This window comes from Lagenorhynchus albirostris, chromosome 13, assembly GCF_949774975.1.
Source record: "Lagenorhynchus albirostris chromosome 13, mLagAlb1.1, whole genome shotgun sequence".
Taxonomy (NCBI): domain Eukaryota; kingdom Metazoa; phylum Chordata; class Mammalia; order Artiodactyla; family Delphinidae; genus Lagenorhynchus; species Lagenorhynchus albirostris.
The window spans coordinates 54,232,801-54,248,948 of record NC_083107.1 but is presented as its reverse complement, the minus strand read 5'-3'; the positions used below and the strand labels follow the sequence as shown (position 1 = coordinate 54,248,948).

General features: G+C 36.4%; 1 protein-coding gene across 1 annotated transcript in view; it reads left to right on the top strand.

The window, feature by feature from the left end:
- The window catches only part of PLEKHH2 (pleckstrin homology, MyTH4 and FERM domain containing H2), a 110,193-nt gene that overhangs the window by 1,153 nt on the left and 92,892 nt on the right, over positions 1–16,148 (top strand). The window contains exon 2 of the mRNA XM_060169484.1: positions 6,012–6,141. Within this exon, the coding sequence (XP_060025467.1) occupies positions 6,019–6,141 (123 nt within the window). The 5' untranslated portion in view covers positions 6,012–6,018. The remainder of the gene's footprint in view (positions 1–6,011; positions 6,142–16,148) is intronic.

Sequence of the window (16,148 nt, the reverse complement as noted above, 5' to 3'; positions counted from 1 at the left end):
CTTTCTATTCTTTTTCTTTCCCTTTAGGGATTTGGAAGAGAAACAGGAAGTCAAAGATTCAGAGAAAAGAGCATTCATTCCACAATCGTGTCAGTAAATGTTTCCCAAAGTCATTGGGGTATTTGGGAAACCAAGACTTTTTCCTGTCGGCTGCAGTAAAATTAGATTACTTTCAAATTCAAAATGTAGAAATGCTGTTTATTTAGCAAGTGGTATAGCTCCCAAAGCTATATCATTAGGCTCTATAAAATCAGTGGTAATGGAAAAGGATGGTGGATATTGTTAAAAATTAGAAGCTTTACTCAAGATGATGCATTAACACAGCAGTTACTTTATATTAACTGAAATTACAGAATGAAATGAGGAAATCAGGTGTCTAGACCTCAGGATAGACCATTAGCTAACCAATCTGTAGTTTTGAATTTTTAAAATTATGACTCTAGTAACTGGGAATGCAGACATGAAATGCCAATAATGTTCTTAAGGTTTTGCTACTTCACTGTAAAAATATGTAATTAGTATAACTATAGAAATGAATAGGTGTGTTTAACAGAATTTATTTGATGTGTCATTTTCATAGCACAGTACTCTTGGTAAAATATATGTCTGATACTTGTCATATTTGAGATTAACAATTAACTCTAAATTGTTCGAGTTAATGGTGGAATTCTCAGCAGGGATAACCACAAACAATAGATTATTAATATACATCCACTTAAACTGTTACTTTTTCTTCACTCATTTGTAAATATATGCTCTTTATAATTAAGGTATAATTCACAAATGAAAGTTACCTTTTTTTTTTTTTTTTTTTTGGCGGTACGCGGCCTCTCACTGTTGTGGCCTCTCCCGTTGCGGAGCACAGGCTCCGGACGCGCAGGCTCAGCGGCCATGGCTCACAGGCCTAGCTGCTCTGCGGCATGTGGGATCTTCCCGGACCGGGGCACGAACCCGTGTCCTCTGCATTGGCAGGCGGACTCTCAACCACTGCGCCACCAGGGAAGCCCGAAAGTTACCTTTTTAAAGTGTACAGTGCAGTGGGTTTTGATATATTCACAAGATTGTGCAACCAACAGCACTAATTCTAGAATATTTTCATCACTTAAGAAAGAAACCCCAAACCCATTAGTAGTTGATCACCATTGCCCTCTCTTCACAGTTGTTGGCAACCACTAAGCTACTTTCTGTCTCTTGGGATTTGCCTGTTTTATATAAATGGAATCATACAGTATGTTGCCTTTTGTGTCTGGCTTCTTTCACTAGGCACTTAGGGTAATGTTTTCAAGGTTCATCCATTGTTGTAGCATGTATTAGTGCTTTATTCCTTTTTTTGTGGCTGAATAAGATTCCATTGTGTGGATATACCACATTTTGTTTATCCATTCATCTGATGATGGACACTTGGTTTGTTTCCACTTTTTGGCTGTTTGAATAATAATGCTGTTAACATTTGTGTACAAGTTTTGGTGTGGACTTAGGTATGCAGTTCTCTTGGGTATATACTTAACATTGGAGTTGCTGGGTCATATGGTAACTTTATGTTAAAACTTTTTTTTTTTTTAACATCTTCATTGGAGTATAATTGCTTTACAATGGTATGTTAGTTTCAGCTTCACAACAAAATGAATCAGTTATATATTATGTTAAAACTTTTGAGGAGCTGTTAAACTACTTTCCAAAGCAGCTGTACTATTTTTACATTCTCAACGGCAGTGCATAAGAGTTCAGATTTCTCTGCATCCTCACCAACGCTTGTTATTACATGTCTTTTTTATTATAACCATCCTATTTAGTATGCAGTGGGAAGTCATTGTGGTTTTGATTTTCATTTTCCCTTATAGCTAATGATGTTGAGCATTTTTTCTTGTGCTTATTGTCCATTTGTATATCTTCTTTAAAGAAATATCTCTTTAGATCCTTTGCCTACTTTTTTTTTTTTGCGGTACGCGGGCCTCTCACTGTTGTGGCCTCTCCCGTTGCGGAGCACAGGCTCCGGTCGCGCAGGCCCAGCGGCCATGGCTCACGGGCCCAGCCGCTCCGCGGCATGTGGGATCTTCCCGGACCGGGGCACGAACCTGCGTCCCCTGCATCGGCTGGCAGACTCTCAACCACTGCACCACCAGGGAAGCCCTCCTTTGCCTACTTTTTAACTGGATTTTTTATTGATGAGTTGTAAGAGTCCTTTATATAATCTGGATACATGTCCCTTATCAGATAATGTGATTGGTTAATATTTCTTCCCATACTGTGTGTTATCTTTTCACTTTCTTGATTGTGTCCTTTGAAGCACAAAAGTTTTTCTTTTTAGGTTAAATTTACCTATTTTTTCTTTGATTACTTATGCTTTAGATGTCATATGTAAGAAACTATCGTCTATTCAAGGTCACAAAGACTTATGCCGATTTAATCTACTATGAGTTTAGAGCTTAGGCTCTTACGTCTAGGTCTTTGATCCATTTGGGGTTAATTTTTGTGTATGGTATGCAGCCAGGGTCCAAATTCATTCTTTTGCGTGTGGATATCTAGTTGTCTAGCACCATTTATTTAAAAAAAAACATTCATTTCACCTTGTCAAAAATCAGTTCTCTCTAAATGTGAGGTTTTATTTATGTACTTTTTTTAATGGATTGAATAGCTCCCCCACCCGCCACCAAAAAGGATGTATTGCAGTCCTAACCCCTAGTATCTCAAAATATGATCTTATTTGGAAGTAGGGTTGTTACAGATATTTTTAATTGAAATATAGTTGATGTACAATGTTATGTTAATTTCAGGTATACTACATAATGATTTAATGTTTGCATACATTATGAAATGATCACCACGATAAGTCTAGTGACCATCTGTCCCCGTACAAAATTAGTACATTGACCATATTCCTTATACTGTATATTACATCCCTGTGACTTATTTATTATATAAGAGGTTTGTACCACTGGATCCCCTTCACCTATTTTGCCCCCCGTCCTTATTTCTTATTTCCTTATTTCTGTACATGTAATTTTATTCCACTGATCTATATATATGTCTATCTTTATGCCAGTACCACACAGTCTTGATTACTGTACCTTCGTAGTAATTTTTGAAATTGAGTGTGTGAGTCATAAAACTTTTTAAGATTGTTTTGGCTATTCTGGGTTCCCTGAATTTCCATATGAATTATTGGATCAGCTTGTCCGTTTCTGCAAAAAAATGCAGTTGGAATTTTGATAGGGATTGTATTAAATGTGTATATCCATTTGCAAGTGTTGCCATCCTCACAGTATTAAGTCTTTTAATCCATGAATGTGCGATGTCTTCCATTTATTTAGGTCTTCTTTAATTTCTTTCAATGATGTTTTGTAATTATTTTTTTTTCATCTTGATCAATGATGTTTTGTAGTTTTCAGAGTACAAATCTTATACTTCTTTTGTTAAATTTACTCCTAAGTATTTAATTCTTTTTGATGCTATTGTAAATGGAATATATTCTTGATTTCATTTCTGGAGTTTCCTTGCAAGTATAAAGTAAAACAATTGATTTTTGTATATTGATCTGGTTTCCTGAAACTTTGCTGAACTCAAATAGTTCTAATAGTTTTTTTTAATGGATTCCTTAGAATTTCCTATGAATAAGACCATGACATCTTAAAATAGAAATAGTTTTAGTTTTTCCTTTCCAATCTGTGCGCTTTCTATTTTATTTTCTGGCACTGGCCAGACCCTCCAGTATGACGTTGAATAGAAGTGGCGAGAGCAGACATCCTTATGTTGTTTCTGATCTTAGGCGGATCAGTCATTTACCATTAAGTGTGATATAAACTGTGGGCTTTCATGGATGCTCTTTATCAGGCTGAGGAAGTTCACTCCTATTGCTAGTTTGTTGAATGTTTTTATCATAAAAGGGTGTTAGATTTTGTTGAATGTTTTTTTCTGCGTCTGTTGAAATGATCATATGGTTTTTGTTTTTTATTCTGTTCATATGGTTCATTACACTGATTTTCATTTGTTGAAAAATATGTTTGTTATTTTTAAAACTGTAGAAATTTTACAGTAGAACATAAACAGGTTATTTTAAATGTAGTGCAAAAATTAACCAACATGAAATAGACTCTTCTTGTTGCTTAAGATAGAGGAGTGTCCCTATATTTCTGTGCAGTGATATGAATGGTTCAAGACTTAAGGATGTCCATTTCAGGACTGCTTTTTATTTTTAATATTTCATCTGTATTTTATTCCTTGTCCACTCTAAAGCTAATGAGGAAAGAAATGAAATAGCAGTAGAATTGAGAAAAAGTTTGTGACTGACAAACTACCTTATTTACTTCTAAATCATTAATAGAAAATGCTGATGTGAGTAATGAAAAAAAGGTCATTAACAAGGCTAATATCCTTAGGAAAAACTCATAAAACAGTGGGGTGGGGCTTCTGTGAAAACGAAGAAATGAAGAGAACAATTTTTAGCTCTACAATAAGTTTCCCTTAAATTATGGCTAGAATTTAGGAGCATCTGGAGTCTTTGAGATGGTTGGGGAACTCTTAATAAAGTTGTAGCCTTTGTAGAATAACTTTGCTTATATTTATTTCTAAATTATTGAGTGATAATGTAAGTATTAATGTGAAAGCTGATCTAAGCACAAATCAATATTTATGCTAGGAAAATAATCTTTTGCAGATTTAAAAAACTGGTATAGATTTAAGAAGGGGTTATATTACACTAAATATTGGGAAAATAAACTTGCTTAATACGTGAGGGAGACATGTTTTTGTAAAACAGAAGAACAGAATAATACGCTTCAACTGCAGTTCTATCCTGGGGTTCTGAGAGTTTGCTGTCACATATATGCTATGATTAGGACTTGGCTTCTCCTGAAGAGCCATTTCTAATGCAGATTTTGTCAGTTCATAGCAAGGGCAATTCAGAAATACATTATCAAGCCATTTATGAAAATGGTCTGATGAAACATTAACAGACATTTAAAACTACTTTTATGAATCCCAGAGCTAAAAATAATTGTGCTTCCAAAGTCAAGCAATAGTTTTTTGCACTTTAGAATTTCAAAACCAGTTCCCCTGCCTCTTGGCTTCCCCTTAACCGTGCTTCTCCCTAGGATTAATCTCCTCCAAAAGGAAGGTTAGCATCATGGAAAACACTGATCCAGATTTACTTAATGTAGGTGATTCTAAATTTCATGTTTATATGTTTTCTCTTCTTACACCAAATAAAAATTATCTAAACTTGTCCAGGGTCATAATACTTTGCCCAGTTAAATATGCCAAAGGATTTTTGGTTTGAAAGACAGCCTTAGGGAAGAGATATGGGGACATATGTATATGTATAACTGATTCACTTTGTTATAAAGCAGAAACTAACACACCATTGTAAAGCAATTGTACTCCGATAAAGATGAAAAAAAAAAAAAAAAGAAAGCCTGGACCTGGACAAATATAGGGTGGTGGTAAGTAATAATTATAAGTCTAAGCCATAATTGTAGCACTGATATGAAGTTTCTTTAGGTTATTCTATGATGCTACCAATTGAATCAAAACTGTAATAATTCTATAAGTTTAAGAACATGGTAAAATTATGAACTGACAGATTTAAAAAATCTTACCTCAGCTGTTGGGCAGAGCTAAAATAATGACAGTACTCTGTTTGTGTGGTGCTGTTATATTGTCCAAAGTATTGTTAAGAACAGCAGTATTTAATTTGTTCCTTACAACCTACCCATGAGACGAATGGTTTGTTATTGCCACATTCCCCCTTTTTTCTAGATTGGATAAGCTGAGACACGGAAAGTTTAAGTTAAACAGAAAGTTTATGTAACCCAGTTGGGCCTCCAACCCTGGCCTCTTGTCTCCCCTAAGTTCTTTCCATGAGCTATCACCAGTTCTGGAATTTATCTTAGAATTCAAAACTTACGTCTAGATATCGTTAGATGGTGACTAGAATATGTGTGTTCAATGATTTAATGAATTATCCTGAATGCTAACTGATATTATGCCATTTGAATGCTTTCTTTCCTTCCTAGAATAAATATGGCAGAGCTTTCTGAGACAGAAGGACCAGTAGATTGGAAAGAACGATGTGTAGCCCTGGAGTCCCAGCTCATGAAATTTAGAGTTCAAGCGAGCAAGATACGAGAGCTCTTAGCAGAGAAGGTAAGCTTTTCTCCCTCACCTTTGTTAGTAAACGTCAGCTATTTGGGGCCCATTTCATTTATATTAAATAATCTCAGTACTTTAGGCTAGGGAAAGCATTTTAAAAATAATGAATATAAATTAACGTTTTGTCAGGGATCTGAAGCTATATTTGGCATATTCTTTTGCCAGTTTTATTTTATTTTTTTAGATCTTTATTGAAGTATAATTGCTTCACAATACTGTTAGTTTCTGTTGTACACCAAAGTGAATCAGCCATGTACATACATATGACCCATATCCCCTCCCTCTTGAGCCTCCCTCCCATCCTCCCTATGCCACCCCTCTAGGTCATCACAGAGCACCAAGCTGATCTCCCTGTGCTATGCTGCTGCTTCCCACTAGCTATCTATTTTACATTTGGTAGTGTATATATGTTGATGCTACTCTCACTTGGCCCCAGCTTCCGCCTCCCATCCCGTGTCCTCAAGCCCATTCTCTATGTCTGCATCTTTATTCCTGCCCTGCAACTAGGTTCATCAGTACCTTTTTTTTTTTTTTTAGGATTCCATATATATATGTTAGCATATGGTATTTGTTTTTCTCTTTCTGACTTACTTCACTCTGTATGACAGACTCTAGGTCCATCCACCTCACTACAAATAACTCAATTTCGTTTCTTTTTATGGCTGAGTAATATTCCATTGTATATATGTGTCACATCTTCTTTATCCATTCATCTATTGATGGACATTTAGGTTGCTTCCATGTCCTGGCTATTGTAAATAGTGCTGCAATGAACATTGTGGTACACATCTCTTTTTGAACTATGCTTTTCTCAGGGTATTTTGCCAGTTTTAGAATGGATTGGACATTAAGACAAAAAACACTTCTTTGCAAATAGTAGTGGGCTATGTAAGAATTGTGTGTATTTGATGAATGTGGAGTTCATTCATTCCAGAGAGAACAGCTATGATTTACTTGATTTTACTAGAGTAGTGTGACAACATTTTGATCTACTAAACGTTTAGGAAAATCATCTTTAAAGTGATTATTGTTCATTCCCTGTTGATAGTAAAATGTGTTTATACTGTATTTGGAAGTATACACCTATTTAGGAATTTGTGTTGACTATGTATCATTAAGCTATAGAATTGAATTAATATAATTCTATGCTTCTTTTAATAGTTCCAATCATGTAATTAAAATTTCATTTATGTCATAGGATTTAAAAAAATATATGTGTATAAAACTGATAGATTAATTCGTTTGTTTATTCATTCAACAAATATTCATTGAGGACTGATTTTGTGCCAGACACTGTTCTTAATGCTACAGTTACATCTGTGAATGAGACTATGCATGTTCCTATTTCCAGAGAACTTGGATTCTAGACCTGCACTGTCCAATGTGGCAGGCACTAGCCTCAAGTGGCTGGTGAACACTGGAAATTAGGCTAGTTCAAATTGAGATGTGTTGGAAATGGAAAATACACACCGGATTTCAAAGATTTAGTATGAAAAAAAGAATGCGAAATACCTAAGCAATAATTGTATATTGATTACATGTTGAAATGATAATATTTTGGATATTAGATTAAATGGAAAATAGTAAAATTAATTTTACCTTTTTTAAACTTTTTAAATATGGGTACTAGAAAATTTTAAATTATATATGCAACTCACATTATATTTCTGTTGGACAGTGCTGTCTGGATGGATGGATAAATGGTATTAATGGTCATTCAGAACTGATCAGAAGAATTTATAGGTGGTTTCTTAAACTCTAGTCTGTATAATCCTTTTAGGGTGGAGAAAAATCCTTTTGGAGATTTTTAACATCTCCAAAAATTGTGTTAAATCTTACTTTCATTGCTAGCCAAGAGTCTCTTAGCACAGAAGAATTGTAATAAAATCCAGTAAAACATCGTTCGGTTTAACCTTTCATATGTATCATCATAAATTTTTGTGTATTAACAGCTGTTAGATGGAAAGATTAAAGTTATCCTACTCACTTTGGGCCATAGGGTGACCCAGTAATAGGATTTGTGGAATGAATCCCCAATATCAATTTTCTTTATTTATCACTATTAGAAATAAAAATTATAACTTGAAAAAAAATCCCAGTTTGAATATCTCCAAGTTGGAGAAGCTTATCCTAACTCAAAGTTAGTGACTCATGCTTTGTCTTTTGCTCCTCTCTCTATGAAAATCATTTCCCACATCAAAACTACAGTGAGGTATCACCTCACACCAGTGGGAATGGCCACCATCAAAAAATCTACAAACAATAAATGCTGAAGAGGGTGTGGAGAAAAGGGAACCCTCTTGCACTGTTGGTGGGAATGTAAATTGATACAGCCACTATGGAGAACAGTATGGAGGTTCCATAAAAAATGAAAAACAGAACTACCATGACCCAGCAATCCCACTACTGGGCATATACCCTGAGAAAACAATAATTCGAAAAGAGTCATGTACCACAATGTTCATTGCAGCACTATTTACAATAGCCAGGACATGGAAGCAACTTAAGTGTCCGTTGACAGACGAATGGATGAAAAAGATGTGGCACATATATACGATGGAATATTACTCAGCCATAAAAAGAAACAAAATTGAGTTATTTGTAGTGAGGTGGATGGACCTAGAGACTGTCATAGAGAGTGAAGTAAGTCAGAAAGAGAAAAACAAATACCACATGCTGACACATATATATGGAATTAAAAAAAAAAAAAGGTTCTGATGAACCTAGTGGCAGGACAGGAATAAAGACACAGATGTAGAGTATGGACTTGAGGACATGGGGAGGGGGAAGGGTAAGTTGGGATGAAGTGAGAGAGTGGCATGGACACATATACACTACCAAATGTAAAATAGCTAGCTAGTGGGAAGCAGCCGCATAGAACAGGGAGATCAGCTCGGTGCTTTGTGAACACCTAGAGGGGTGGCGTAGGGAGGATGGGAGGGAGATGCAAGAGGGAGGAGATATGGGGATATATGTATATGTATAGCTGATTCACTCTGTTATAAAGCAGAAACTAAAACACCATTGTAAAGCAATTATACTCCAATAAAGATGTTAAAAATATATATGTAGATAGATAGGCACAAATCCTTAGGTTATATGATGCCTACCTCTCAATAAAGCTGTTTCATGATTTAAAAAAAAAAAAAGAAGAGAAAAAAAATCATTTCCTGGGTTGTACTGTGATTTATCTGGTATTTTCCACAATCCCAATCCCGTATGCAATGATTTTGTCAATATCACCAATTATAACCTTGCCTCTAAACCTCACTGGACACTTCCTAGGTATCCCAGGTGCCTTAGCCTCTCAACAGTTGGCCCGCTGTCGACCACAGCCTCCTCAAAATTTTCTTGGTTCCGTTGACTACTTACTCTCTTGGTTTCATTATGGACATTGTAAGAAGTTATGCCTATTTGGGTTCCAATTAATTGACTTTTAAATTCTTAATTTAATGCCAACATTTTTTTTGTTCTTCAGAAGGCTTATCGTAACAAATTTCTTTATGAGTGCCCATTTTGTAAATTTTAAAAGTGTCGTTTTCTCTGTAAGTAAAATTGTAAATAGTTTTTTGGTGATTAATTTATGTTATTAAATTTTCTTTTTTGTCAGTGAATGAATATTCACAGAGGAATTATAGAGGAATTCACAGAAGAATATTATTTCAGAATTGCTGTTTTATTTGTGGTTTCTTATTCTCCTTCTCCTTCTCCTCCTTCTTCTTCTTCTTCTTTTTTGTCTTCCATAATTTGTATCTGTCTTAAATCCTTTGACAGATCTCAGAGATGGAATGATTCAGATGTGTTTCATACAGTGGAAAGAGGATAAGCATGCCAAATTTACTTATGGTTTCCCAGTAAATAAAGTCAACACCAAAATGGGAATAACACTTTTCATGATATTTTCTGTTATTTTCCACTATGAAATATTTTTCTCTGGATTAAAAATTATTTTTGGTACCCACCCATGTTTTAATAAAAATACCAAATATTGATTTATTATGTACTAAGCACTTTACAGATATGATTTATTAGGCTCTTATAACAATCTATGAATTAATAAGTTTTATTGTTCCCATTTTACAGATTAGGAAAATGATGCTTACCGTGTGCCAGGCAATGTTCTAAGTGCTTTATGTATATCAACTTTTTTTTTAAAATTATTTTTGGCTGTGTTGGGTCTTCAGTGCTGTCCGCAGGTTTTCTCTAGTTGCCTCTTCATTGCAGTGTGCGGGCTTCTCATTGTGGTGGCTTCTCTCATTGAGGAGCACAGGCTCTAGGCACGTGGGCTTCAGTAGTTGTGGCATGTGGGTTCAGTATTTGTGGCTTGGGCTCTAGAGTGCAGGCTCAGTAGGTGTGGCGCGCAGGCTTAGTTGGTCCGCGGCATGTGGGATCTTCCCGGACCAGGGCTCGAACCCGTGTCCCCTGCATTGGCAGGCGGATTCTTAACCACTGCGCCACCAGGGAAGCCCATATATTAACTTTTTAATCCTTATAACAGCCCTATGAGGTAGCTATTAATATTATTCATATTTACACAGGAGGAAACTAAGGCACATAAAAGTTATTTATTTCCCTTGCCTGAGTTCATGCTGAAGTGTAAGTGGTGGAGCCAAGATTTGAAAATAGGCATTTTGTTTTTAGAGCTTGAATGTTTAGCTGTCACCCTATATGGCATCTCTAATATAGTTTTGTTACCACATTCTTTGCTTTCTCTGATATTCTTACCTACTCACCTATTCTGTCTTCTCTGTTCAGCCACACAGCATGTAACTCCATCTCTGCTTGGCAGCACACGTCTGCATAAGTTAGGATGCATTTATGGATGTAGTAATAACAGTTTACATAATATTACGTATTTTTCAAAGCAAACCCTCTTGCATTGCTTCTGCGTGCCAACACGACTTGAGTCACCTGTTGCGTTCTAGAGGATAGTCTGGTCCCATCTGTAACCTTTAGTTTTGTGTGAGAACCAGTCTGCCCCAAGGCTTCTTCCTAATAGTTCTCCATACCTTCCCTCCAGATGGTTGCAGGCCTAAGTCTGAAGATTCTTGAGGGAATATTAATTTGATTCCTCAGCTCTTTGTCAGAAATTCTGTCCAACTTTTCCTTTCTGCTACAGTTCTTGTTCTTAGTTCTGTTTTCTTGGCACTGATTTGAGGCATCTAACACTAGGTGCTTAACTATGGTTCCTAAGCCTTGACTACAACCATTAGCTAGTTTCAACCCTACAGTAACTCTATGACATAACTATTATTACCCACAATCTACAGATGCTGACATTAAGACTGAGAGCATTTGAGTAGTAGGCCCAATATTACACAGCTAGCAAATAGCAGAGTTGGCATGAAACCTTAGCTCTTTCATGCTTTTTTTATGATGCAGCTAAAAGAGTGCATGGCACATAGAAGTAACTCATTATTATTTTCCTGTATCCTTCTGATTGGACACACTGGTTAAGTGTACAAGGAGATGACTTAAACTAATGTAATTATAGATTGATGGGAGACATCTTTCTGAATTTTTTTAGGAAAAATGTATGAGAGGATCTCAGAGTATTTTTATAATTCAAGATGGATTTCAATTATATATACATTGTATAGTTTGGGAGATGGATTAGGAGAATACATGGGATTTTTTTTAAACTATTTTTTTCACCTATTTGTTTTTTCCATTACAATTTCCAAGTAACTTCGAATATTGAAGCTTGTGAAGAAAAAGGCCTTATTGAAGTCTTGGGCAAGTCCTGCTGTAAGTGGGAGAGGTCTTTAGAGGAATTTAAGGAATGGTGTTGGAAATATCTCTAGTATGCCAAACATAAACGCTTTAGAGAAGCTGAGATTTAAGTAATTTTCCTACTTTACCGTATTACTAGTTCATTTTTGGAGTCAGGGAGGGAAAGGGAAAGTTTCTTTTTCAGTTGAAGTGAATGTTATTTCCTACAGGTTAGATTTTCAGTGAAAAGGAAAAGGTGAAAAATATGAATTTTCCCTTTGGGCATCAGCATGGACCACATAACCTAATGCTGCCTTTACCTGATACAGCATTTCTGTCTGGCAGTTCCTGCCACTTGACCTTCCTCTTGTGAATATGATTCCCCTGAGGTGGTCGAGGATTCTTGTCTAAGAATAAGGAGTATCTGGATAGCATTGTATTTGCTTTCATGTAACGGTCCAGTCACCACTGTGATTGCCCTATTTAAACCACACATGCCCTGTTACTCTTTTGCCCCACCTAATATTTCACAGTGCCCAGTGAAAATTATACATATACTAATAATGAGATTTTTCAGGCTAATTTAAATTTCATTTTTGGGCTATTGACTGAGGATATTATTTTTAATAACAAAATTTTTAAATGGTGATAACGTCTTTCATGGGTTCTATGGGGAAAAGTCAAGAAGAGAGATACTTAATGAGGAATTTCTGTCCACATCAATGAGTTTGAAGGTTCTAAAGTATTCTGCCTGTAGTAACCAATTCATTAAATAAGTTTATCTGTATGCAATGCATGGAACAATGAGATCACTGAGTGTTACATATGGTGGTGTTATGTATGTATGTGTTTCTGTGTGTGTGTGTGTGTGTGTGTGTGTGTGTGTGTGTGTGTGTGTGTAAAATCTGGACCAGTGGCAGATTTCCCTCTGCCACTTGCTGCTGTGTTCACACTGGCTACAGAGGGCACTTTCACTGTGGTAAATCAAAGCACCAGGCTTAGAATTTGCTTCTTCATTTTATTATTGTATTAGTGGCCTGTTCATAAAAGACTTATTTTTGTCCAAAGCCTGATATGGATCATTTCAGGTTTCTTTTACTGACTTAGTATGGATTGGCTGTGGAATTGACCCAAGCTTTTCATTACAGTCTACACTGTGAAAGTAAAAACTTAATGGGTATTTCCCGCATTGCTTTTTTTTCACTTTTAGTATTTTGCAAAGTTATTACCCAGTTTGAATGATCATAAAAACAATCACTCGAAAAACAAAATATTGCTTTTCATCCTATGCTTATGTTTAAACTGATTTTTTTTAATTAATTTATTTTTGGCCGCATTGGGTTTTTGTTGCTGTGCACGGACTTTCTCGTGGCGGTGAGCGGGGGCTACTCTTTTGTTGTGGTGTGTGGGCTTCTCATTGAGGTGACTTCTCTTGTTGCGGAGCACAGGCTCTAGGCACGTGGGCTCAGTAGTTGTGGCTCGCAGGCTCTAGAGTGCAGGCTTAGTAGTTGTGGCACACGGGCTCAGTTGCTCTGTGGCATGTGGAATCTTCCTGGACCAGCGATTGAACCTGTGGCCCCTGCATTGGCAGGCGGACTCTTAACCACTGTGCCACCAGGGAAGTCCCTAAACTGATTTTAAAGTGTTCTAAACTTTATTGGATATACTTAATGTGTATTTACATTTATGCAGTGTGAAATGTTTGGTATGTATGATGTTTAACATAGATTGTGAAAATTTAGTGATTTTGTTTTATCAAAATGTATCTTTGCTTTTAAATAATTATTTGGAAAGAGTTGAAACCTTCATCCATTCATTCATTATTTTTTCCTTTCTTTTATTTGTTCAACACACATTTATTGAGTTTCTGTTATGGGGTATTCGTGATCTCTGCCACAACCAATGTTACGTAAGTAAATAATAAACCCCATATCTGGGGAGAGACTACTTAGGTAGAATTTGGTTAGAATCTCAAATTCTAAATTTAGCCTCTCTTGGTCATACCTGTGTCCCTGTGTTTCCTTCTGCAATAGGTTTCTTGAGAACATGCAACTTAAAGTTGTTCCTATTATGAATGTTAATGATTTTAAGTTACCAATAAAAGATTCCTAGGCCAAAAGAGTAGCATACAAGGGACAAAAATAAAGACAAATGCTTTCCAGCCAAAGATTTTGTGGTTTCACGTATTTGGGACTGATCTTCATATGGTTCTGTAGAGCTATATGCTGTGTGTGGAGTTTATAAATACCAAAGCTGCTGTGGTTCAACTAAAAGAGCAGTAGGGAATCTGAACATGAAGACTCACATCCCAGCCATGTCACTGGCTGGGAGCATTAGCTTACACGAGGCAAACTCATTCGAAACACCAATTTCCCAGTCTTTATAATGGGAATAATGATTTCTGTCTTATGACGTGACTGTGAAATAATGTATTTGAAAATTCCTGGTTCCTGAACACATTCTAATTTTTTAAAAGTTCTCTTCCCTGAATTATTTTTCTTTCCTCTGAGATTATTTTCCACTTTTTTGTTTGTTTGTTTGTTTGTTTTCAGGTTGCAAGCTTTTCTCAAACGTCTGATGATCTTTGGTGGCCCATTTATCTTTAAGAATGAGATATCTGAAAAGCTGACCAACAATTGTGTATAAATAGTCAGTGCTGGTCAACTGTCAATGTTTGCTTTGGAATGAGTGGGTGGGAGACTGCTTATTACACCATGAGCCCATAAATGCCACAGTTGTTGGACTAGAGCCCTCCAAGTAATTTATTCAGCGTTATAAGAGAAGAACATTTCAGTTTTTTAACAGGAAGTAAATGCTTAGCTGCTGCACATTCGGCACACGGGGATAAGTGAGAAGGTTTCAGGGAGTTAGTTGACTCTAAGGGCCACGTGTTTTCCATTAATACCCACTATTCCCAGCCCCACACTCACTTCCCCTTGTAGGTCTTTACAGGGTTGTGCAGGGCATTCAGCTCCCAGGGGAGAAGTTCAGGACCCTCCAATCCTTATTCTAGGCTGTGGTTTCTGTCACTCTGCTTCACCAAAAACAAGAGAATTAAGTGAAATATGTATATTTAATGGTGAACTTGTCCTCCCCCTCCCAGCCTTCTTCTCCTACATGGTTCCTAAAATGCTGACAGCCAATTCTACAGGAGGAGATTGAAAGTCTTTGGGCAATCTTATCAGCCCAGGTGGAAAGAGGTAATAATGCTGACATCAGTGGTTCTTCAACAGAAAGTCTAGCCAGATCACCTAATATTAAAGTTCATGATCAGCAAGCCCCATATATGTGTAAAAGCTTCTAGTCAGCTTTTTAGTTCCTTACCTTTAAACATCAGTGGGCATCTCATGAATGACCAGACATCTGATGAAGGCCTCTAACATGGAAGATAGAGAACAACCAATCAGAAAAAACCAATATCGCCTATGCAGGGAAAAAAGAAACAAAACAAATAAAATCCTATCATTTAATATTCCCAGAGAGAAAAGGTATTGCATTCATGAAACAAGGAATATTCAGGAAATAAAAAGAACCCTCAAAAAATTAAAATCATGATAGAAGAAATAGTCAATTTAATAAAGAGTTTGGGATATAAACTTAAGGTAAGTTCCTGGGAAGTAGAGAAAGATGTTGAAGAGATGGAACACAGGAGAGAAAAGAGAAATTTAGAGGACCAGTCCACTATGTCCAAGCTCTGGATAAAGGAAATCTAGAGGGGAGAATATCAGTGAAATGATGAATGGAGGTTTCCCAGGATTGAAGGATGCAAGATTCCAGATTGAGAGGGTCTACCAAGTGCCTTGCACAACAGATAAAAATAGTTCCACCCCAAGGCACATCATCATGAAAGTTCAGAATATATAGACCAAAGAAAAGATTCTGCAAGCCTTCCAAGAGAAAAAACATGTCACATACAAAGGATCAGGAATTAGAATGGCTTGGACTTTTCAAAAGCAACACTAGAAGTTAGGAGATAATGAAAAAATGCATTCAAAATTCTGAAGGAAAGTGACATGAAACTCAGAATTCTGTACTGAGGCCAGTTATGAATTTTATCTGAAGGTAGAATGAAGAGATTTTTAAGACATGCAGGGTCTGGTAACCTTTCTGAGGAATCTCCGGAAGGATATGCTCCATTAAAAGGAAGAAGTAAACCAAAAAAGAGGAAGGCATAAGATATAGTAAATAGGAGATTCAATGTGGGAGGAAGTTGAAGGGCCTTCCCAAGAAGACAGCAGTGCCCAGGCAGAAAGAGGAGCCAGTCTGTATTGACACAGGTCAGAGGCTTT